At 36.2% G+C, this 25605-nt stretch overlaps 1 protein-coding gene and 1 long non-coding RNA gene across 3 annotated transcripts in view; both read right to left on the bottom strand.

The window, feature by feature from the left end:
- The window catches only part of LOC135841073 (uncharacterized), a 272383-nt gene that overhangs the window by 20097 nt on the left and 226681 nt on the right, over positions 1-25605 (bottom strand). The gene's annotated exons all lie outside the window — the stretch shown is intronic.
- Positions 1037-24998, bottom strand: LOC135839298 (gamma-aminobutyric acid receptor subunit beta-like). 2 transcript variants are annotated; one of them, XM_065355274.1, is made up of 9 exons: positions 24797-24998; positions 20208-20305; positions 19992-20059; positions 17886-18112; positions 14368-14450; positions 6934-7071; positions 2966-3250; positions 2685-2869; positions 1037-2589 (listed from the first exon to the last, which is right to left on the bottom strand). In XM_065355274.1, exons 1-9 carry the CDS (start codon positions 24910-24912, stop codon positions 2290-2292), a joined length of 1500 nt encoding a protein of 499 aa, XP_065211346.1. In that variant the 5' UTR covers positions 24913-24998; the 3' UTR covers positions 1037-2289. The 2 variants fall into 2 exon arrangements, with proteins under 2 accessions (XP_065211346.1, XP_065211347.1); XM_065355275.1 differs by having other exon boundaries at positions 1037-2586.

Here is a 25605-nt window from a genome sequence, read left to right as displayed (position 1 = left end):
GAAAATCAGAAATTATGAAAAACCTTTTTAGGATTTGATCCAAGTTATGGAACGTCTGGGAAAATTTCAGAAAGTTCGACACAAAAAAATTAGCATAGCGAAAGTTACCTTAGCACATAATTTTTCAAAAATTATCAACAAATAAAACACTGAAAAATTCCAGTAATTTGCCAAAAGGTACTAAAATACAATTGACCACATCTTACTAATAATTTATTAAAAATTATCAGAAATTCATTTACCAAACTTCCGGTAATTCGTCAAAATTACCAGCGATTTACACAAAATTATCTACCAGCAGTTTTACCAATATTACTAGTACTGTATCAAAATCACCAGTAACTACCAAAATCACCGGTAACTACCAAAATCACTGATAGATTACCAAAATCACCGGTAGATTACCAAAATTACCGGCTATTTACCAACAATTTACCAACATCACCGGTTATTTACCAAAATCACCGGTTATTTACCAAAATCACCGATAATTTACCAAAATTACTGGTAATTTTCCAAAAACACTGGTAATTTTCCAAAATTACTGGTAATTTTCCAAAATTACCAAAATTACTGGTAATTTACCAAAATTACTGGTAATTTACCAAAATTACTGGTAATTTTCCAAAATGACCAAAATTACTGGTAATTTACCAAAATTACTGGTAATTTACCAAAATTACTGGTAATTTACCAAAATTACTGGTAATTTACCAAAATTACTGGTAATTTACCAAAATTACTGGTAATTTACCAAAATTACTGGTAATTTACCAAAATTACTGGTAATTTACCAAAATTACTGGTAATTTTCCAAAATGACCAAAATTACTGGTAATTTACCAAAATTACTGGTAATTTACCAAAATTACTGGTAATTTACCAAAATTACTGGTAATTTACCAAAATTACTGGTAATTTACCAAAATTACTGGTAATTTACCAAAATTACTGGTAATTTATCAAAATTACTGGTAATTTACCAAAATTACTGGTAATTTACCAAAATTACTGGTAATTTACCAAAATTACTAGTAATTAACCAAAAAATTACCAGTGATAAACAACAAAAATTTTGGTAAATTTTCCAAAAATTACCAAAAATTTATCAAAAATTACCAGTAATTCATTACCAGTACTTGACCAACATTTCCTGTAATTTACCAAAGTCAAATTACCACCAATTTACCAAAATTACCCACAATTTACCAATTTTACACTTTTTTAAAATGACCAAAAATTCACCTAAAATTACTGGTACTTTACCAGCATTTCCTGTAATTTTCCAAAATCACCTGTTATTTTAACAAAATATCAGTAATTTACCAACAAAATTACCAGTAATTTACCAAAAAAATTACCAGTAATTTACCAAAAAAATTACCAGTAATTTACCAAAAAATTCCAGTAATTTCCCAAAAAATGACCAGTAATTTACCAAAAAAATTCCAGTAGTTTACCCAGTAATGTCCAGTAATTTACCAAAAAAATTACCAGAATTAGTAAATTATTGAAATCATAAGTATCAAACTTTCAAAAAATGAATCAATTATTTTTGATAAATTGGAAATTTTTGGCAAATTGAAACCATTTTTTGGTATGTAAATTACTAGTGCCTAATGTTATGCAACATTTGATTTCTATCGACTGATTCGTATTTTGACTTTTTTAAATGTCCTTCTTTTCCATCTTTGCCATTGAAAAATGCGAGTTTCATGAATTTTCGGTCAAGGTCATCTCTACTCAATCCCTTCAAATCCTCAAATCCAACGTTAAATTATTCAAGTTCAAGTTTCCAATTTGAGTTGAATTTTTTTGAATTGAAATGTCTATGGCTAAAAATAATCTTGCGCGCCCTGTGGTCCTAGATTTCTGGTATCCTAAAAAGGATTTTGCGAGTGCCCCTCCTCTATTCATTACAGAATCGTGATAGACATAGTTGAATCTATTTTTTCTTACTTCTAAGGAAACTCGGGCCAATTATAAAAATAATGAAATAAAAAAAAGTAAATGCAGGACATTGCATTATCTTACCCTATGTGTATAAGACGATGGAATGAACCTTAATTGCATTCAGCGAGTACATTTTTATGGTAGGTATGAGGTTGTAAACCAGAATTAAACTTATGATTTCAAGTTTCAAGAAAACGATGCGAAGGGTACGAAAATACACAGGTAATAAAAGTACGTAGGTACTCGTAGATATACACGAATTAGCCAAACAATAATAAAATAGGTACAAACAGGACAGACAGACAGAGAGACACAGAGACAGAGACAGACGAGAACTTAGGATTCCTGCAAAAGTACCAAATCATCGGCCACGACGTCGCTAATATGTAAATAAATAATCCAATACATTAAATTAAAACATATAAAACAAACTGGGAAAACAATTCTGGAATATTTATCGATATCACTGGGCGAGATTCCGTATAATTTGTTCAAATCTTTATCCGGATACAAAGGGTGTACGACGTTTACAGGAGGTGCGGGCGTCTCATCGTCTGGACGACCATTGATGGTGTTCTCCGAGGTAACGCTTCTAAACGGGTATCTAGAATCGTGATGGTATTTATATCTGACCTCCTGAAACAAATGCTCGACCTAAACAAAAACTAGTTCTTTTTCCAAAGTACACAGATATAAAAAAAAATGCACATTTCGAGTGCTGGAATACTAACGGTTTGTTTAGGCGTATGTTCACAGTCATATTGAGAGCCGCAAAACGACGGTCTGCTGTACATGGTCGATGCTCTGCTGTACTCGGCAATCGTCGGCTTACGTTGTTCTACCAGTTTTTGCAAAGCTAAAATGCGATTTTTTCGCATTTGCAGACGTTTCGCCATGTAACCCACTGTTGCGTACTCTGTCGCAGAAATAATACGTCATCGTGAAAAACGAGCGCAGGGAAAAATTGTGCCCGAATAGGGCACAGATAATCCTTAATGCTGCCGAGACTTACCCAATAAAGAAGCAAACACCATCACGAAGCAGGTTCCCAGGTACACATCGATTGATTTGATGTAGGAGATTTTTGGTAAGGCTGCGTTTGTAGATGACATCAAGGTAGTCATGGTTAACACAGTGATAACACCTAACGGCACTCTAGCCGGAGTTGCGTTACGATTTAGCCAAAAGCTGACCCACGAAATGATCACGATCAGTCCCGAAGGTATGTAAATTTGGATCAGATAGTAACCCATCGATCTGACGAACTGAATTTCGCACAGCAATCTCGAGTAGTTTCCTAATAACATCCAAGTTATACTTTAAATTTATGCTATTTTACCTATTTGAACATTATAGTAGGTACTTATAACTTAACAAACAGGATGGTAACCTGTAATCTGTAATATCATAAACTCGCATTTGTATCATTAAATGCAAAATTGGAATTTTTGATCGAGCAGATTACTAAATAATAAAGTGAGGAACTCCAATTTCGATGAAATTTTACAACTACCTATTGTCATATCCGTTCTAACCTTTCAGTGAGAGAATGTCCAGGACGTTTTTTTTTTTTTTTTTTTTTTGCGAAACTGAAAGACTTCGATGACTGCAGTTAACTAAACACAGGTTAAATATTAGAAAAATCCAAAGTTGAACTTTCACTGCAAAAACTGGGGGGGGGGCAAGGGATGAGCCTCCGCAAATGCTTTTTTTAAGAACTGTGAATAAATTTTCTTAATAAGCTGGTGCCCTCCGGAAACAGTAGTTCAACTACTGTAAAATCATCCCATCCCCGGTCGAACATGCACCCTACACCCAGGTTAAAATGGCCCTTCTCAGGGCCTCTGACAAGGACTCCTTCCTTAAGGACCATGTCCATAAACATAGAGGGCCTGTTAGGGCCAAAGGAAGTTATACTAGCTGAAATGGTCAAAAACCTGAACATAGATGTGATCACCATTCAAGAAACACACAGGCGCAGAGAAAGCCGGAAGTCAAAAATTGAAGGAATGAAACTTATTATTGATAGACCCCATGAGAAATATGGAAGTGCCATACTAGTTAAGTTAAACATGAAGGTAATAAGTACTTCACTGTCTGATGAAAATAATGTCGAGATTCTAACAATCGACATGGGAAATGACTTGATCTCATCAGTTTACAAACCACCAAACGTGGATTTTACATGGACAGAAAACAGCAACGTCCTACCCACAAAAACGAGAATAGTAGTTGGAGACTTCAACAGCCATAGTGTGAGCTGGGGATATGCTGAAAATGATACAGATGGTGACCTAGTGGAGAAATGGGCTGAAAAGCAGCAGCTTAGCTTAGTCTTCGGTGCAAAACTGCCAGCATTCTTCAATAGTGGAAGATGGAAACTTGGATATAACCGCATTTATCCATTCTGTACATGCGATTGCTAAAGCGGAGTTATGCCACCCTCTGATTGGCCAATTCCTTCGCGTTTCGATAAGCTCCGCCTCCATCAGCTGCAAATCTTGCACTGCCGATGTGCCGAAACCGAGTCTTTATTCAATTTTGAACTTAGCAATGCAAAAATCAATAAGCGGTATCGAAAAATTGATAACTTCACATCCATTCTTAACACAATAAGCTTATGTAAATACAAAAAAAGAAAGAGAAACATTTTGATGCGTTATGACTGTTATGAGTAAATTCGATCACGATCACCATCAATTTGGCAAAGTAATAAAATTAGATAAAAATAATGAATGACTTTAGCCACCTACATCGCTATGCAAGTAAAAATATATCAAACGCAGTATGATAGTATGCCTCTAACCTCTTTGGTCAAAATTATTCAAACAATAATGAATAAACACACTTATGTTGCGAGTAATTCACTAATTCGAATAATCAAGACCAAGAGGTTCGTTTCGTTTTATTTGCTGCAACTTCCTGCAATTTTCCACAATATTGCAGGATTTTGTAGAAGTGGTAGTAAATAATTCTGTATTTTACATAACACTACTACATACAAATTGTAGCAAAAAGAACAAATTTAATTATGCCGGCGAAAAAATCGAAGTGAAGCGAGGTCTTTGAGCGAAGTCAGCGAAGTGATAGTGTGATACGTGATAGATAGAGCATGGTGATAAGAAGGGCGCTGTTAACGGGCCAATCGGAGGGCGAGAAAACCCCGCTTTAGCAATCGCATGTACAGAATGGATAAATGCGATATAACCCAGATAATATTTTTGTTTCGGAGCGAATCTCAAGTCTATGTCACAAACAAGTAGTAGATCCAATTCCCCAAACCCAACACAGGCCAATTATATGTGAAATTAAAGCGGTCATCAGCCCAGTTAAATGTGAAACCCCACCTCCAAGATTCAATCTGAAAAAGGCCAACTGGGAATCTTTTAAACAGGCAATTGAAGAAAAGATAGACGACCTACTGCCAATACCAGAAAATTATGAACTCCTCAATGAAATTGTTAAGAAAGTCTCAAAAGATCATATTCCAAGGGGAGCAAGAAAGGAGTATATTTCTGGAATGGAGCTGCACCTCATGACACAATACAAGGAGTATGTTGAAAAATTTAATGAAAATCCTTTCAGTGAGGAAACCATTGAACTAGGAAACCAATTAGCAAGTGATATAGCAGAATCTAGACAGAAAAAATGGCAGGAATTAGTAGAAAATCTGGATTTCTGCAAAGATAGTCAAAGAGCCTGGCAACTGTTGAAGAAACTTGATGGAGGCAAAACCCAACAGAGTAATTTCACTCAGGTTACAGCTAACTAAGTAGCTCATCAACTACTCCTGAATGGCAAGACTGACAACAAAAATGGTAAGATGCATGGATGTGGAAGTGAATAACTTTGCCACGCCAATTACTAACAAAGAAGTGAAGTCCAGTCAAATTGTCCAAAAATAGGAAGGCTGCTGCCGCTGCTGGTGTGCATAACATGTACACTGAACAGATCAAACACTTCGGACCAAAGGCAATAAATTGGATCCAAAAAATGTTAAATGCCTGTATAGAAACTTCAAAAATGCCAGGACTATGACAACAGGCACATGTTATTGCATTACAGAAACCAGGCAAAGATGCAAATGACCCAAAGAGTTACAGGCCAATCTCCCTGACTATACAAGATTTTTGAAAGAGTCATTTTAAATCGCATGCATGACTGCATAGACGAGGGGCTAATTAGGCAGCAGGCTGAATTTAGACCAGGAAAATCATGCACTGGCCAGATATTACGCGTAACACAACACATTGAAGATGGCTTTGAAAAGAAGAAAGTCACTGGAGTAGTGTTTGTCGACCTCGCAGCAGCTTTTCACACAGTGTGCCACCGACTACTCCAGTATAAGGTGTACCAACTGACAAAGGATTTCAAATTTACACAGATAGTCACTATGTTGATGAAAGATAGAAGATTCTATGTGACACTCGATGGTAAAAACAGCACCTGGAGGCGGCAAAAGAATGGACTGCCTCAGGGCAGTGTTTTGTCACCAATTCTCTTCAACATTTACACCAATGACCATTGTTTTCAAAGAGTTTAAAAATTGTAAGAAAAAATAAAATTTTTTGTGCAAATTTTGGTGATTTGGCATGGAATGACCCAGGTTGTAAATTTTTTATCGAAATTCAAAATGAAAAAAATCAAGTTTTTCGTTAGGTATGAGTGAGTTAATCAACACGAAACAATACTAAATTAAATAGCTTTAAAAAATGAACAAAAGGTAAAAAACATCTGCTCGAATATTTTTGATTAAACTATAAATTTTTTGTTATCTCACAAGGCAGCATGATTCTCACCTTACCTCAAATACATATAACGACATTATACGAATAAATAACATTCATCAAATACGTGAAATCCGGGTGATTAATCCATCGTACATGTAAGTAGTAGAATATATAGTAATAGGTAGACTAAGGTAAGTATGTAATGTATGTAGTATGTAAATGAGATAGGAAACAAAAACAAACAACTCACCTGTCGAGAGACTAATTTCAAATGTTTTTTGTCTATGTCCAAGTACTTTAAATTGCGGTAAGGACACTTCATTCGAAACACCCACAGATGTTGGTCCCTGATTCCACTTGTACCTAATGTCTTTCATAGTGTAACCAACTGAGACAATCGAAAAATATCGCAACCAAATTTCTTTTCAGATTCATGATAGGTAAATTTATAAGTACACTTAAAACAACAGAAATACCAGGGAGAATGACAGGAAGTTCTGCATAAAGGAAGAAGACTACCTACTGGAATTGGAAGAGGAAAGGAATGGAAAGGATGGGATAGGATGGGATGGGATGCTGCCATGTTTCTTGTATGTACATGTCTCCTCTTTTTGATTATAGCTCTCGTTCTTGCTCTTCGCACTTTTTTCCACTTTACTTTTTTTTTTTTTTTTTTTGATCGTCATTACCCTTCGTTATATTGTTACCAGTTATTTATGTTAAATATTATTGTTTTGTTTTTGTTCATAATACTTTTTGAGATTTACCTGTGGTAAGATTAATTTCGGACTTTCTTTGCCTGAACCCGAGCACTCGAATTTGAGGTAGTGAAACCTCACTGCTGATTCCGACTGAGGATTTTCCCGCTTTCCAACTGTACCGAATATCTTTCATGGTGTAGCCAACTACACTCGACAGACACATAAAGATATGACTAACGTCTTCCAAACTAAATTTTAATAGGTATAAGTACCTACCTACTAGAAGTTTGTTTCGTGGTTTTTTTTCAATCAATTTATTATTATAGGTATATTTTTTTCACTAAGCATTTTTATTATTATTATTATTATCATCATCATCATCATTAATTTTTTTTTCTTTTCATAATTTTAATTCCAATTAATCACTAGGTATATATTTTCATTCACTAAGCGAACATGCGAAAGCGGAATCAAAATGAAAAATTATAAAGAAAGTAGAAGAAGAATGAGAAAAAAAATTAAGAAGCCGAGTCGTATGAATACGTATAACGAGCTTACGAGCAGATGGGTTCGAGGGTATAGAGGAAGATGAGATGAGTTTCACTGGCGATGAGAAGAAGAATATTAATCTTACGTCTTTTCAAAATCCTTTTTGAAAAATTATTCGCCCAATACCGATAATAGCCACTAGATTAATACGTATTTTACGACCATGTTCTGTCCGCCCAACGAGCATATAAGTAGGGGATACTTCGGTTGTGCAAGTTTCAGACCTTCACACTGAGCAATTCTTGACCACTTCTCTTCAAAAATAGTTATGAAATTTGTATTCGAGGTTGCCAGCAAATCGGTAAATGGCGACAAACAATCGGATAAGTTGAATGAATATGAAGGCACGATTCTATAAATGAAGGTTAATTATCACGCAGCAAATTTGGTACTGAAATTAACAGAATCAGATATCTTTGAAATCATCTTAATATAAACAAATGTGCCACGATTCAACTCAACAAAATTGACCTCGACGTTTTTATATGCAGGTAGAGGTAAGTTTTGGAACATGGTACCCAAACTTGGTAAATTTGTGCTGATGTGAAGTACAAAGGTAACATACTCGAATTATTCATAAAGTAAAAATTCGTAGGTAGCTAAAATTTTGTGATATGAATTTTGCATACCGAATTACAAAATACAGTTCGGTTGTCTACTCGCGTCGTTCTACTAACAACACACATCGTGAGTTCGCAGGTGCTGATCATTGTCGAAAAATATTCAAATTCCATACCTACATTTATAGTGCATGGAAACGGCAAAAATTAAGAATACACGGACCTTGAGTTTAGTATGAAATTTTTCCAAGGTAAGGTACCTACTAAGGTAGTAAAGTGCATCTGCGATGTTTTTTTTTTTTTTTGGTCAGATTTAGGCATGAAAACTTTTGAGGTCGCAATGAAAATTGTGAAAACTTAAAGCTGGTAGGGAAAAAATGAAAAGAAGCCGAAAATATAGAAGTAGGTTAGTCTTAGAAGGTACCTACATTTTATCTACCATTTATCAAGAAGATGAAACGCGCTAACGTGACATACACTATATGATAAGCAAATGTACATTTCTTTTTCTTCTTCTTCTTTTTTTTCACCAGGGTGATTATTTTAAAGCAATTTTCTTAAGAGGGCTGTCCTACAGAAGTAACAAATTACGCCCTCTAGCGTACGTCGTACGTACCTACGTATCGTAGAGATTTTCACGATTGCAACTTTTTAAACGAGAACGCCGCGCCGAGGATTTGAAATCAACGTCATCGCCGAATATTCTGACATAAACGTCTTTATACTCGTACTTTAACAAAAATGAAAATTTTATTTTACCGTTCCATCGCCGTGTCGTTTTTCCTCGTTTGTTCTTTAATTTGGATAAGAATTTGAAATACTTACATTAATAACGCGAGAATTCTGGGGAAAAAGGAAAAAAAAACAACATTTCCATGCCATGCCATGCATGACGTAAGTAGGTAAGGTACATTAAAGTCGAGTGCTAAATTTTCGCGACAAGCATTTCTGAAAATGACAGTTGGCACGCTCGATTCCTTTCTACAGGGTGTTCGGAGATGAGGTTACGTAAAAAATTTCAAAAAATTGCCATCTCGAATTACTCGTAAGTACTTATTTCATCCGGAAAAAATTCTTCGAGAAATTAACCAAATCTGCTTTTTTTAATTCGGATTTTAAACATTTTTTTTTTCAATCACCCTCCCCCTCTCCACCTTATAAAATTAGTAAACAAATTTCAATTTCGATTATTACATTTTTTCGCAGGATTTTTGCTCTCGCAGAATGAATTTACTGTTAGGTACCCTTTTTCGTTGAAGAGAAGTTGGCCCAAAAATGGGAGAAAAAATGAAAATTTCACCAAATTGACAACCTCAGAATCTGAAACCTGATACATAAATGCATCTTGTTTTTGATCCAATGAATCGATTGGAAACAGTTTCGAACCGTTTTTAGCAGTTTTAGAACCTTCAGCAGATTTTTGAAGGTTGAAATTTCCACAAAATTCTTTCTATTAATTTAGTAGAGTTTCATATATTTTTTTTCGTTTTTGTGCCAAAATTTGATTTTTTTAAAAAATTGACCGAAAATGCAAAAATATATTCGAGAATTTGAAATTTTATAAGCTTAATTTAATATTGAACATGCTTTTGACAAATAATTTTAAAATCGAGCCTCTCAGGAAAAAATCTACATTTATAATGACTTTCTGATGATTGAAAAATCAATTTTTTAGATACGATTTTGGTTTTATTATTATTGTTGTAAGATTTGTCGTTCACTCTCTAGAGCATATCAAATTTTCGACTGTTTTAATTCTTCAATAATAACCTTAAGATTCAAATTAGCCAACGTTTTTGTGCAAATAGTGAAGTACATTGATGTTTTTGGAAACTTCATCTCGCTAGAGAGGTCAAAATTCACTCATAAATACATACGTACTTGTCAACAGTTGAGAAAAATAATCACCACAATTCTCTCAACACAACTTCGTGATGCATTTACTTAAAAACAGCTAAAGATCAGGCAAAAATTTATCACCTGTCAAAATTTCAAGCCCCAAAGTGCCTTTTTCGATTTTTGGTGAATTTTTGAAAATCAAAAGGCCAAAAATGAAGGAAAAAATCAAAATTTTACCAAATCGACCAAGAAAGCTGAAATTAGGGATATACCCAATTTTCGACATGCCAAATCGATTGGAAACTGTTTCAAACAATTTTGAGAAGTTCTGGAGCTTCCAGCAGGTTTTTGAATCTCTAAATTCCACCAAATTTCATCAAATGGAGTTGGAAAGCCGGAATTCATTCTGAAAACTAATTTCAATACACTACGAAATCGACAGCAGGTGGATTTCAAGTTGTTTTGGAGCCTCCAGCGACTTTTTGAAAATTACTGGAGCCTCCAGTAGATTTTTGAAACTCGAAATTCCCACAAAATGTCATCCAATGGAGTAGGAAAGCCGAAATTTACTCCGTAATTATTGTCTTTTGGAGCCTCCAGCAACTTTTTGAAAATTCCTGGAGCCTCCAGTAGATTTTTGAAACTCGAAATTCCCACAAAATTTCATCAAATGGAGTAGGAAAGCCGAAATTTACTCTGCAATTAATGTCTTTTGGAGCCTCCAGCGACTTTTTGAAAATTACTGGAGCCTCCAGTAGATTTTTGAAACTCGAAATTCCCACAAAATTTCATCAAATGGAGTTGGAAAGCCTAAATTTACTCTGCAATTGTTGTCTTTTGAAGCCTCCAGCGACTTTTTGAAAATTACTGGAGCCTCCAGTAGATTTTTGAAACTCGAAATTCCCACAAAATTTCATCAAATGGAGTAGGAAAGCCGAAATTTACTCTGCAATATTGTTGTCTTTTGGAGCCTCCAGCGACTTTTTGATAATTACTGAAGCCTCCAGTAGATTTTTGAAACTCAAAATTCCCACAAAATTTCATCAAATGGAGTTGGAAAGCCGAAATTCACTTTACAATTAATGTCTTTTGGAGCCTCCAGCAACTTTCTGAAAATTACTGGAGCCTCCAGTAGATTTTTGAAACTCGAAATTCCCACAAAATTTCATCAAATGAAGTTGTAAAGCCGGAATTTACTCCGCAATTAATGTCTTTTGGAGCCTCCAGCAACTTTCTGAAAATTACTGGAGCCTCCAGTAGATTTTTTAAACTTGAAATTTCACCAAAATGGAGATGGGAAGCCGAAGTTGACTCTGCATTCCAAATTTAACCCCCTCTGAAGACGACTTCTGGTGGATTCAAGTCATTTTGGAGCCTTCAGCGACTTTTTGAAAATTGCTGGAGTCTCCCCCAGATTTTCCATCTTCATTTGATACAATTTTGGGGAGTTTCAAGTTTCAAAAATCCATTGGAGGTTCCAGTAATTTTCAAAAAGTCGCTGGCTCCAAAGCAACTTGAAATCCACCTGCAGTCGATTTCTAGCGTATTGAAGTTAGTTTGCAGAATGAATTTCGGCTTTCCAACTCCAGTTGATGAAATTTTGTGGGTATTTCGAGTTTCAAAAATCTGCTCAAACCAGTTTCCAATCAATTTAGCATGTCGAAAATAGGGTATATCCCAAATTTCAGTTTTCTCGGTCAGTTTGCTAAAATTTTGATTTTCCCCCACATTTTTGGCCTAAATTTGATTTTCAAAAATTCACCAAAAATCGAAAAACGCACTTTAGCACTTGAAATTTTGACAGGTGCTAAAGGTTTGCCTGATCTTTCGATCTACCTCTGTACGGTTTAAAAAATTTCGTGCAAGTTCCACGTTGGAACGCAAAATCTGCGATTTCGGCTGATCTGTCAATCAAAATGGCCGCCATTTTGTAAGTAGGGCCTCTTTTTTTTCGAGTACAAGGGCTAAGAATGTTTCTTAGTACTCCCGCCTCAAGAAAAAAGTCGTCTCGGAGGATCGACCGGGGGGGGGGGGGGGGTGGAATAGATCCTTATGCGGACTTCCCAGATCAAAATCAGACTCGTCTTGCGCGACAATCTCTGCAATTCGCACACGATAATGCACTTTAAGATGAGAGCGATGCTTCGACAATATTGGGCACTAAACAAAAGCTGAGACCGCGCAGAAAACCCCTATACAGGTAAGTGATTAGGTGTAAAATATGGTATAGGTAAGCGGCAAAATAAAAAATCTCATAAGCATGCGAATGCGATACGCGTATATATAATACGATACAGAAACTTGCTCAAGATGAGTTATAAGTAATATACTGAGAAAGTCAAGTAGATAAGTAGTAGGTATTCAAATATACGTATACGTTCTGTGTTATACTCGTTATAATTTTTCAGGCAGCAGCGAAGAGTCAAGTCGCCGCCATCGCCACGATACGGACGCTGCGTGCGTATACGTATATAAAAAATTGTAAAATGTAAAATGTACTCTATACAATACGTGTATGTAGTGTAAGTCTAGGTATTAAATGTGTACTGGTACAGCGAAAAGTTGTTGGGTACCGGGTTTCTCCTCGAGCACGGTCGTTTAGTGCGGTACTAGGAGAAAAGGGCCGAAATTAAAATATTACCAACCAAAATCTTCAACAACACACAAATACGCGCAAACATTTCAATAAGACGTGGTACAGTGGTATAAGGTGGTGTGAATATGAGACATAATAATATAGACTAGATCTAGAGGTATACAAACGCGTATAGCTAGAGGTACCTATACATATTACGAGTAGCTATACTAACATCGAATAAAATGGCGATAAAATAACTCATTCGCCATACTAAATTCGATTAGCTATCGTAAAAGGTACAGGTACACATATCTTCGAGTTTGTATTTGGAAAGAATGCACAAAATAGGCTGCGGAAGATTTTGAAAGGAATAGAATAAAAAAAGAGAAAAATTATGTCCTATGGTTATCACTAAATTATCATCGTAACTACAGCGTCGAAGAGTCGCTTAACACGGGCGTTCGTTTTGACCAAAAAATACCAAGTACCAATACCAAAAATTATGTACTCACTCATGCAAAGTACATTCGTATTAAAATATGGGCACTGTATTGCAATGGTTTTTTCCCTCACCTTCCCCTCCACATGACAGATTCACCCGGTGTTGTTAAGCGAGTAGTATAGACATTCTTCGACGCCTTAGTTACGACGAATTAATACATAGTAAAATACCTAATTCTATTACAAATAGGTAACGGTAGTGTACCTACGCCCTAAGCAAAAGAAAAAACAGTGATTTCAATAAAGTGAATACAAGTATAATTTTTAAAAGACCTTTTCCACCATACCAATCATCGAGACAGGCGAACAGAAAATAATAAGAGTAGTTATAGTGTTCAAAGGGACGCAACCGAAAACCCTTCAGTCCTGTGTAAAGGGCTGGACAAGAATTCCTTCTGTCTTTTCGAAAGATCTTCTAGTTTGTAAACACAAAAAGCTGATTATTCGTATCAGCGAAAGAAAAAAAAAACACTACCGATGCCAGAAAATTACTGCTGCGTAAGTATTTAATAATAGATGACATTTTCGGTGATAAAATATTGCACAATTAATTAAAAAGAAGAAAAAAAACGTTATTCGTGATATCCATTTTGCATTTTGAGAGAAAATTATCTAAAAATGACAAAAGTCATAACGTCGTGGTCAATAGGTTCAAGTTATTGTGCCTATTTACAACGTGTTTCGCTTTTTTTAAAAAAATTTTTTCCTTATTTTTTCGTTACAATATTTCGATGATTTTTTTTTTTTGGTTTTTGTTTCATGCAATTCGAAATTTTACACATACAAACGAATGTGTTCCAAAAATTCAGTTTATCAAAGACACGTTTTGAAGAAAATTTTACTTTTTAAAGATTGGTACTTTTTGTTAGATTTTTTCGTGAAGTGAATTAATTACCTACATAAAAATATTACATTACGTGTAAAGTGACCAGCAGTTTAAAAAAACATCCACTTACAGCTTTCTATTTCAATTTTGCATAACTGTCTATCCATTGGAAAATACTGCAGATCCATCGGACACGAGGCTGTGATAGTTAATCTGAAAGGATTTTGAAAAAACCAAAATTTATGAATACGTAGATATTGTACCTAAATGCAATTATTCTTATAATACTTAATTTGTCAATATAATAATGGCAATCCAAATTTTAGTTGAGTATATTATGTTACATTCAATCTGGATGATTAATCATGGTCAACTCTATAGCTGAAAATTTTTTACACCGGGTTGCCAAAAAGATGATGTTTTGCCAGGTCATATGTCCTCCTCAGGTTCATTTCCACCCCTAAAAATGTTTCTGAGTGACTTTCAACTCAAAACAGGCACGGACTGGGTCAGTTGGGGGCTCCTGGCAGATGCCTCCTCCTTCGGGCTACAACATCGGATCAGATCACCATCTTGTCGAAGCAGCCATTAGAGTCAACAACATAGGAAAGACAACTGAATGTAGACAGATGCAGCTCAACATCAACTCATTAAACGATTCAGTAACGAACTGGCTGTATAAAAGAAGAATGGAGATCATTGAAAAAGACTTACCAATAGAAGAGGATGTAGAAGAGGAGTAGGTATGCCTGAAAACTATTGTACAGAGAGCAGCAGAGGAGGCACTAGGAAAAAGATCAAGTAGACAAAACCACAAAAAGCTGAAAATCTGGAACGACAAACTCTCAGGAGAGGTGAAGAGGAAACAAGACCTTTTCTAGAAGTGGATGAGTTCAAAGAAGGAACAAGACAAAGGAAGCTACAAAGAACAGTGCCGCAAGACACAAAAGATGATAACTGAAACACAACAGGACCCAATTGGGTGAAAATCTGCTCTTACGCGACATAAAAACGCGGGCAGGAGATTTAACACTTTACGCCAATGCTTTTTCTGCCCATTAATCAGCGCGTATTTTATTTACGCGTAAAAATCTGCCATTGATCAACATTTATGAAAAATTTTTTGGCACCAGCAGGGATCGATCTCAAGTCCCCGGATCTGTGAGCGGAATCCTTGCTACCTACGCCACCAGAGCACTTGGTAGATGAGACTAAAGATTTATATACTAAGCTGAAACACACGCGCAAAATACCACATTTACGCTCGTTTTTCAGCAAATATGCGAATAAATACGCTATGAAATATTTGCATATCATATTTTTGTGGCTGGTTTTTTCATCGTGCAAAAATACGCCACATAATTTAGAAGCGTAGCGGCTTTACGTGATAAAAATATGCTACGAAATATTCTTGTGGCGTGTTTATCAGCAGAAATTTTTTTCTGCTGTGCAGAAAATGTGACAACCTAAAAAGTCGCTTCAAATTATGTCAGTGAATTGAAGCATGATTTTGAAAACTGTAAAATCTGCTGCATGGCAGTATTTTAAAGTCGCGTTGAAGTATAAAACGCCAATTAAACTGCTCTTTACCGCGTATTTATTGGCAGAAGAGCAGATTTTCATCCAACTGGGGAACAATACAAAAGGTTTGTGGCGAACATGGAGAGGGAATGAGGGATACATATAAACTGAAACCAAAAGTGTACAAAATAATCAAAAGAATATCGGAAGATGAGGTACACAGAGCCAACATTGCGCCCCACCAGACTGTGAAAAAATGGTTGAATACTACGCGAACTTATGGAGTGATCCCAACAATGAAATTGAAGCGGCAAACCATGAGGAGAACAAGTATGAGCCATTCTCTTGGGAACAGCTAGATGGAGCATTGAAAAGCTCCAGAAATTGAAAAGCCCCAGGCAGTGATGAATTACCAACAGATTTATTCAAGAACGCCACAATAACCTTTAAGAAGAGACTGCTAGCTTTCTACAATAAAATACTATCAGGTGCGACCATACCAGAAGACTTCCACACTGCAATTGTAATACCCATTTTCAGAAAAGGAAACCGAAATGACCCAGGAAACTACCGTGGAATTATCCTACTAAATGCCACCTACAAAATACTTGCAAAGATGCTAGTGAGAAGAATCAAGAGCCATGCAGAGCCAATAATATTGGAATGCCAAAATGGATTTTGAAAGGGAAGATCATGAATAGATGGGGTATACGCAACAAAGCTGCTGATGGAGAAGAGATGAGAATATTACCTGGAGACCCACATGTGCTTTGTTGATCTGGAGAAGGCGTATGATTGAGTACAAAGGAAGAAGTTGTTTGAAATCTTGAGGAAAATTGAAGTGAATGAACAAATAGTACGCCTAATTGAAGAAATATATACACAGATAATGTAATAAGAGTAAGATCTGGAAACATGTCGGAAGCAAAGAAGATAGGAAGAGGAGTAAGACAGGGATGCCCAATGTCATGTAGTCTGGTCAACATCTACTTTGATGACATGATTAAAGAATGGCTGAAAACCAAGCCGAAAGGGCTAGACATCAACAACACCCATGTCAATACCCTACTGTTTGCTAATGATCAGGTGGTCTTTGCTGACAACGAAGATGACTTGCAGAGAGCAATGTACAATCTTCAGAAAGTAGCTGATAAGTATGGAATGAGAATCTCGTCGTCAAAAACAAAGGTGATGGCCTTCGAGGGGAAAGAGCCAATACATAGTAAAATCGTTGTATGTAAATGGACTGCCAGTGGAACAAGTTAAAAGCTTAAATATCTCAGATGTGAGCTGTCATATGAAGGAGAAATTGACGCACAACTTAAGATCAGTAAATTCCTGAGAGTAAGCGGAGCTATAAACTGAGCCATACCTCCAAGAAAAGTCAGAGCCGAAACTCGAATAAGAATCTACAATATCCTGGAGAGATCAATGCTGCTGTATGGAAGTGAAACATGGACAATGAGAAAGGATATAAAAAGCAGAGTAACCGCAGCGGAAATGAGATTCATGTGAGCCACAGCAGGATATACTAGACAAGATAGGAAAAGGAACGAAGACATCCTGAAGGAGCAAGGAGCAGAGCCAATCATTAGACAAGCGAAAGATTACAGAAAGAAATGGCGAAAACACGTTGACAGAATGCCTGATGAACGGTCCTCTCAAAAAGTCAAAGAATACACTCCAACTGGCAGGAGGAGCAGAGGAAGACTGAAGAATTTGGAATTTGAATGATAGATTTCTTTGGAAGTTCAAACTTCAATTTGAAAAAAAAGAACGCAGAGACCCGAGCCAAGCTAGGGCAAACGCTTTCAAAAATTGCTACTTTGAGAGGTCTACATGAAAAACAATGTTTTTTCGTGACGAGTCGTTTTTTTTGACTCCACAATTTTAGAATTTGAATGAATACCTAGTATAGGTACACAGGTACATATTAGGTATCTAATTAAAAATTCAAAAGCTTGCGAAAATTCATGTTTAGAAACAGTGGAAATAGTAGATATTTTTTTTTGCGTCTTTTTTTCACGAGATCCATCCTCGTAGTACGAGTATTTGTGTCTTCTATACGATGCTTTCATCCACATTGATTGTAACATTATTCGAGTCAGTTTTGATAATTAAACTTACCTCATGGACCTTGTAATACTACCATTATGTCCTATCCTTAAAAATTCATTATTGGTAGTAACTGTGTGAAAGTAAGACGTTTTTTCATTTACAAAAAATGTATCCGGCACCCAGATATTCTTGATGAATTCTGAACCGACAGACAGAGTTTCGATTCCCGGTTGTTTTTGAAACGCTAGCCTCGGATCAGTCCAAAATTGCCGGAAATAAAAATCCAGCGTGAAATCCTGCGTAAGAATCAAACGAATCGTTAAGTGCGATGCATAAATAAAGTTTAGACGATACACGTAAGTATGTAATAATTAATGTATGTGCTTATATGTAGTGAGAGGAGGGTAGGGACACTTGGAGCGGTTTCGCGAATCAGGCGAGCAATTAAGACGACTTTTCACAGATTTGGCAACAATGCGTTGAAATGCTACAAACTATACGATGAAATTTGAAGCGAGTAAAGACGGCTAATAAACGCAAGTAGAACACTGACAAAATTGTGTAGGAAATTTTTGAAAAAAAAAAACTTTTGAATAGGAGAGGTGGAACAGAGGAGTTAAAATTAAGAACGTTCATAATAGGAAATAGATTTTTAGTCACAGTCGATGACTGGACACCGCGCGTGGATTCTGATGAAAAATTGCCAATAGAGAGACCGGGGCGGGTTCTGCGCCAGTAATTAGAAAATTTGATCTCAAATTGCCCCAGAACGAACAGGCAGGTGAAAGGAGCAATCGCTTTTTTAACCCTTACGTTTGGAAAACCATCTCCAGAAAAATGTACCGATGCGATGTGTACGTCTAATCTTCGTCCGCGAATGTCTGTGGAGTGTATAGAGTAGTGAAAGGAAAGGCCTAGAAACGTAGTATGCGGATTCTGCGCCAGGAATGAAAAAATTCGAGCTGAAATCGCTCCAGAACGAATAAAATAGTGATCTTCAAATTGGAGAACTTCGAGGTTGGATTTTTTACTCGCTTTACCCGATTCCTCCCCTCCTCCTCTTTTTCCTGCAATAACGAGTTTTCGCTATATTCCTCTACACTGCATGTTTTCAAAATTCAGAAATGCACATTGCAACGGATGTTCAATCTTATTTTACGAATGTTTGAAGAGTAGAGATGAGAAATTTTGCACAGAAACATAGGCGGCTTCTGCGCCAGGAGCGAAATATTTGATCCCAAATAGCTCTAGCATGTGAACGGAAGAGCACGAGAGCCACTCGCTCTTATTTCACAGAGTTGTGGCCAACATTTTTGACTACAAGTGCGAGCGGGTTCTGCGCCAGGAATGTACAAATCGGACTTTCGAATCTCAATTAATTGCCTCGGAATGAAGAGGGCGGGCAGCATGACCATTTACTCTCCTTTCTCTAAAGTACAGTTTGGAAGAGTGGTGGAATTTTGAAATTTTTTCTGCTCATCTTCCCGTGCCTTAAGTATCCTCTTGCAGTAACATTTTTCTGACAAGTTTTGGTTTCGAAAATGAGCAATGTCTTTTGTGACGAATGTCTAATTATTATTTAAATAAAGCCGTGATGAGAAATGTTGAAGGATCTAAAAAAGTTCGCTCCAGGTCCTCGAGAAAAATCAGGATCTGGTGCAACTACAATATTTGAAACGCCACCCTTTCTCCCGATCACAACTTGTAATTCAAATTCACTACAAAAATTGATGTAAAGTAAGTAGCTACCTATGTAATTAATGCATTTCAATTTTCAACTCGTTGCTGAAACTCTAAAAAGACACCGCGATTTGCTCATGCCTAGATCATGAAATAGAAAAGTGTTTTTTAGACACAAAATTTTTTCGAAAAAATTGCTGAAATTTTGAATTGAGGACTAATTGAGTGGCATAAACTCTGGAAATATTCCGTCAGGTCATATTTCCATTGTTATTGTAGCTTTTTTTCCCGAGAGGTTTATCCGTAGGTAAGCATGATAGACTTTCTTTTCAATTCTCCAAGAATTTTGATTCGCGTAAAGTATATTCTTTGAATTTTACGAGTGAACATTTCGAGTAACCTACCTACGTGTAGGTATAGATCTATCTCATATGGCACACATACATTTATGTACGACTACATAAATATTATTACTCGTAGGTAGTAAAAACTCACCATTTGTACTTCTGATAACGAGCTTATACTCAGAACGTACATGGTAACCCCAACTTCTACCGGAGGTCCTGAAACATAATCATCACGTTTATATTATGCATGTAGGTATAGGTAGGTAGGTACTTATATGTAGATACTAGATAGATACTCGTGTAAAAGCACTAAATAAAATAAGCATAGGTATATGTACTTGAGCAAATTGGTGCAGATATTTACCTCCATAATTAGGACGAACTCTTTTATCGTAGCTTGCGCTGACAGATTCCAAGATATTCGAAATATTAGAATCACCGAATTTATTACTCCCCACTTTGCTGAAAAATTGCAGACACGCAGGATTAGATGATTTTTTGCAGGTATGCACAGTTCTTTATCCATTATAAATTAATCTAAGAGTGAGTAGGTGAGTTAGGTATACCTAACCGAGTTAGATATAGACATCTGTTTTATCAACTTTGATTACTTACTTAGGTACTTACTTTATTCTATAAACAGAAACAAATAAATTCAGCTGGGGGAACTTTTTTCTTAAAGGGGAAGTCCTAAGGAACATTTCTAGCCCTTGTCCTCAAAAAAAAAAGTGGCTCTACTTACAAAATGGCGGCCTCTTTGATTGACAGGTGAGGCGCGAAATCGCAGATTTTGCGTTTCAACGTAGGACTTTCGCGACATTTTTTAAACCATACAGAGGTAGATCAAAAGAGTAGGCAAAATTTCAAGTGCCAAAGTACATTTTTCGATTTTTGGTGAATTCTTGAAAATCAAATTTAGGCCAAAAATGAGGGCAAAAAATCAAAATTTCACCAAATTGACCAAGAAAGCTGAAATTTGAGATATACCCTATTTTTGACATGCTAAATTTATTGGAAATTATTTCAATTTGTTTTGAGCAGTTCTGGAGCCTCCAGCAGATTTTTGAAACTTGGAATTTTCACAAAATACTAGGTACTTTAGACGAAGTTGGAAATCCGAATTTCACGCTGCACTTCAACTTGAACACGCTATCAAGTCGTCCATGCTGGTGAATTTGAGTCATTTTGGGAAGCCTCAGTGACTTTTTGAAAATTCTTGGAGCTTCCAGTAGATTTTTGAAACTTGAAATTTCGACAAAATTTCATCAAATGTAGTTGGAATGTAAACAAATCTTAACACGCTAAGAAGTCGACAGCAGGTAGAATCAAAGTCGTTTTGGAGCCTCCAGCGACCTTTTTGGAAATTACTGGAGCCTCCAGCAGATTTTTCGATGATCGAAATTTCCATAAAATTTCACCAAACAAAGTTGGAAATGCATGCTGGTGAATTTAAGTAATTTTAAAAGCTTCCAGCGACTTTTTGAAAACTCCTGGAGGCTCCATCGGATTTTTGAAACTTGAAATTTCCAAAAAATTTCGTCAATAATGCAGTGTTGAAATGTAACATAATTTCAATACGCTATCAAGTCGAATGCAAGTAGATTTCAAGTCGTTTTGGAGTCTCCAGCGACTTTTTTGGAAATTACTGGAGCCTCCAGCAGATTTTTTGATGATCGAAAGCCCCTCAAAATGTTACCAAACAAAGTTGGAAATGCATGCTGGTGAATTTAAGTAATTTTTAAACCTCCGGCGACTTCTTGAAAATTCCTGGAGCCTCCAACGGATGTTTGAAACTTGAAATTTCCGCAAAATTTCATAAAAATAGAATTGGAAAACTGAAATTTACTCTGCAAACTAATTTCAATACGCCAGAAATCGACTGCAGGTGAATTTCAAGTTGTTTTGGAGCCTCCAGCAACTTTTTGAGAATTACTGGAGCCTCCAGTAGATTTTTGAAACCTTAAATTTCCCCAAAATGTCATCAAACGGAGATGGAAAGCCGAAATTTACTCTGTACTCCAATTTTAACACCCTCTGAAGACTACTTCAGGTGGGTTCAAATCGTTTTGGAGCCTCCAGCGACTTTTTGAAAATTACTGGAGTCTCCACCAGATTTTTGAAACTTGAAATTCTCACAACATTTTATCAAATGGACCTACATAATTTCAATACGATATGAAGTCGACTGCATGGTGGTTTTAATTTGAAGCTTCCAGCTACTTTTTTGGAAATTTCAATTTTCCAAAAAACGCCATACAACCTTTCAAAAAGTCGCTGGAGGCTCCAAAACGACTTCAAATCCACCAGTAGTCAACTTGGTAGTGTATTGAAGTTAGCTTGCAGAATGAATTTCGGCTTTTCATCTCCATATTTGATGAAATTTTGGGAAATTTCAAATTTTCAAAAATCTACTGGAGGCTCTAGTAATTTTCAAGAATTTAGCGGAGGCTCCACAACAACTTGAAATCCACCTGCAGTCGACTTCGTAGCGTATTGAAATTAATTTGCAGAGTTAATTTCGGCTTTCCAACTCCATTTGATGAAATTTTGTGGGAATTTCGAGTTTCAAAAATCTGCTGGAGGCTCCAGAACTGCTCAAAACAGTTTGAAACAGTTTCTAATCGATTTGATATGTCGAAAATGGGGTATATTTCAAATTTCAGTTTTCTTGGTCAATTTGATAAAATTTTGATTTTTTCCCTCATTTTTGGCCTAAATTTGATTTTCAAAAATTCACCAAAAATCGAGAAAGGCACTTCAGCACTTGAAATTTTGACAGCTGATAAATTTTCGCCTGATCTTTCGATCCACTTCTGTACGGTTTGAAAAAATTCGTGCAAGTCCTATATTGCAAAATCTGCGATTTCGGCTCACCTGTCAATCAAAACGACTACCATTGTGTAAGCAGGGTCGCTTTTTTTTTAGGACAAGGGCTAGAAATATTCCTTAGAACTCTCCCCTTCAAGAAAAAAACTGTCCTGGAGGATCTATCGGGGGGGGGGGAGGGCGCTGCAATAGATCCTTGCGGGCTCCCCTACTAATATCCAAGTATTAAGTACCAATTATTCTTAACAAAAAATGCACACTCATTTCAAACCAAACCTCGTACTTCACGTTTTGAAAAATGAACAAACAAATCGAAAAGTACATTATAATAAATTTTACGACATTAATAATTTCAAAAATTAAGGAGCAATGCACATTTTCAACTCGAGCATACCTATAGTAATTAGCAATAGGAACCTAATATTCGTTCAGCAAAGTAACCCACAAGATCGAAAAAATTTCTACTAGGCATATTTGATACAAAATGCCAGCATTACTACACAAAAAAATACACCAAAGTCCTGGGCAATTGATCACCTACCTATCTAATGAAAGGAGGGATCCTTCGCAGAATCAGTATTTCGACTCCTTATAAGTACACGTAGGTAAGTATTGAATTTACCATAAACCACAATAATTGTCTGTAAAAATTTTCCCACAAAATGGGCGTGGGTCTTGGAATATTCCGAGAGATTTCACAATCATGTTTTTAAACCCGAATGAAATAATTTTCACAAATTTCTATGCAATTGGCATTGGGAAAAAGTGGTATTCTCGAAAGAGTCGCCAGCTCCTCTCGTTCGAAAATTACGCGCTGCTTCCCAGAATGAAAACTACCATAATGTAATTTTCAGCAGAACTCGCTCGGTATATTTATATAGGTACTGAAATATATGTTTTCCTCCTGGTTAAACACCTAAAATTTCACGTACTTAGGTAACGATTCGTATGCGAAAACAAAATAATAAAAGAGATCTTTTCAAAGGCCATATTTTTCATCTCGTTTCGTGCCATCGATACCTACAAAGATGAAATTCAACATTTTGCGGCGACGAAACCGAAAGTGAATCCACGCATTGGGCTGTTTATTGATTTTTCATTCGCTTCGCGTAAGTAAATGTTGATAGGTAGGTACCTAGTTAGTACGTCTACGTATACGAGTCGACGTAACTTATTAAATTTAACTCTCAAATTGGGCAATTATCGACATCAAACAGATTGTAAACAAATCCTTTGGTAGGCTAAACGCGAATTGATCGTTATTTACTTAAACGATGGTTGCTTTTACGAGTATAAATAGGCGTTACTTTTACTTTATACATTCGAGTTTCATTAGCCCATTAACGCGTGTAAAAGTTTAGGATACGTTTTCTTTACCAAAGGCCTTAGTTCGAGTATACTTGATATTTATACTCGCGAGAAAGCATCGTCAATACTACACAATACATATGTGAGATAACAGATGTGAAGATTTTTATGGTAATCGAAGTGTTTCAAAATACGTACGAGATATCTACTCTCTTGTGCCTAAAAGTTGACCGAAAAAATATCAACCGAGTATGAATGTCGACTGATAAAAAAGCTCGCAAATAAGTATACTTAAGGATAAGGACACTTGACATATCAATTCGGTTTTTTTTTGCTTTTTTCTTCGTCAAAACGTACCTAACGTATAAGCTGAATTTAAATGTACATTCATCGCGTATCAAATTCAGTCGAGAATTCGATCGGTTGAATAAAAAGCCCAAAATACAAAAAAAAAGCAATCTATCAAATCAAATCTCGCCTAAATCTGCGATAAATACCTACAATACCTAGGTATACAGTATACACCTTGGTAAAAACACAACAAGTTCTCGCGTATATAATCAATATTAATGGGAAATTCGAGCTTGGAAAAAAATATATTTCGAGACATAAAAACGCCCCTGCCAAGTTGACTACGAGCCAGAAATGGCGTACACAGTACCAGATTAGGTTGATTTTGACCAATATTGATAACGTACAACAAGCAATCGTGAAATGCGTAAGAAGATAGAGAGCTGCGAGAGTGCGGTATACGTATACGTATACTCTCGTACTCGTACGGTGGTATATAAATTTTTAGGCAGTTAATTTGATACTTACGCGGCATTAATGGTTGGCATTAATATAAAACTTGTAAACAATATAAAATGGAACACGATCACAATACGAAAACAGTTCGAATGATATAACATCAGCATGAAATTAGTACTCCTCATTCCTGAAACCACAGGTTAATAAATTTTTTTTTCTTCAGCGCATTATCGTCGTAAACTTCACGAAAGTGCAACATCCACTTCCGAGACCCGTTAAAAATCGTTTCGTATACGATATTTTTGGGTGGATACACCACCACGTGCAGTCGTATGAAAACGAAATTCAACAAGAAAGGCGCTTGCGTTGTACTGCGTACGCCAGTACCTACCTACCTACTCTTTTCGTCGTCTCATGTGATGAACTTTTAATATTCGTCGTATCGATTGAATTCTCCCCGCTATATACTATAGCCTTTAGCTCCGTATAGGTAGGTAGCTAGGTATAGCTAGGTATGATAATGGGTAGGTACTGAGTAGCTATGCTATGATATGGGAAGAGGGTACTGGTCACATAAATAGGTACGAGGTAGGTAGAGTAATTTTTCAAACAAAACTGCCATCCATCGTTTTCTCCGGCAAATGAAAGATGAAAAATGAACGCATCAATGCAAAAGTATCAACATACCGCCGCCAAGTTTTCCATTCGAGTTGACAATTTCTCCAAACTAGGTATTATTCATCATCGAAATTTTCATCAATATACGTAATTCCACGTGAATTTTCGTACAAAACGTTTAGCTGGCCAGGAGATCAAAAATGGTGAATTTGAATTTCACATTAGCTGGTCAAAAATGATGCTATACATACAGTGGTCCA

Source organism: Planococcus citri, chromosome 3 (assembly GCF_950023065.1).
Source record: "Planococcus citri chromosome 3, ihPlaCitr1.1, whole genome shotgun sequence".
Classification (NCBI taxonomy): domain Eukaryota; kingdom Metazoa; phylum Arthropoda; class Insecta; order Hemiptera; family Pseudococcidae; genus Planococcus; species Planococcus citri.
This window is presented reverse-complemented; position numbering and strand designations above follow the sequence as displayed.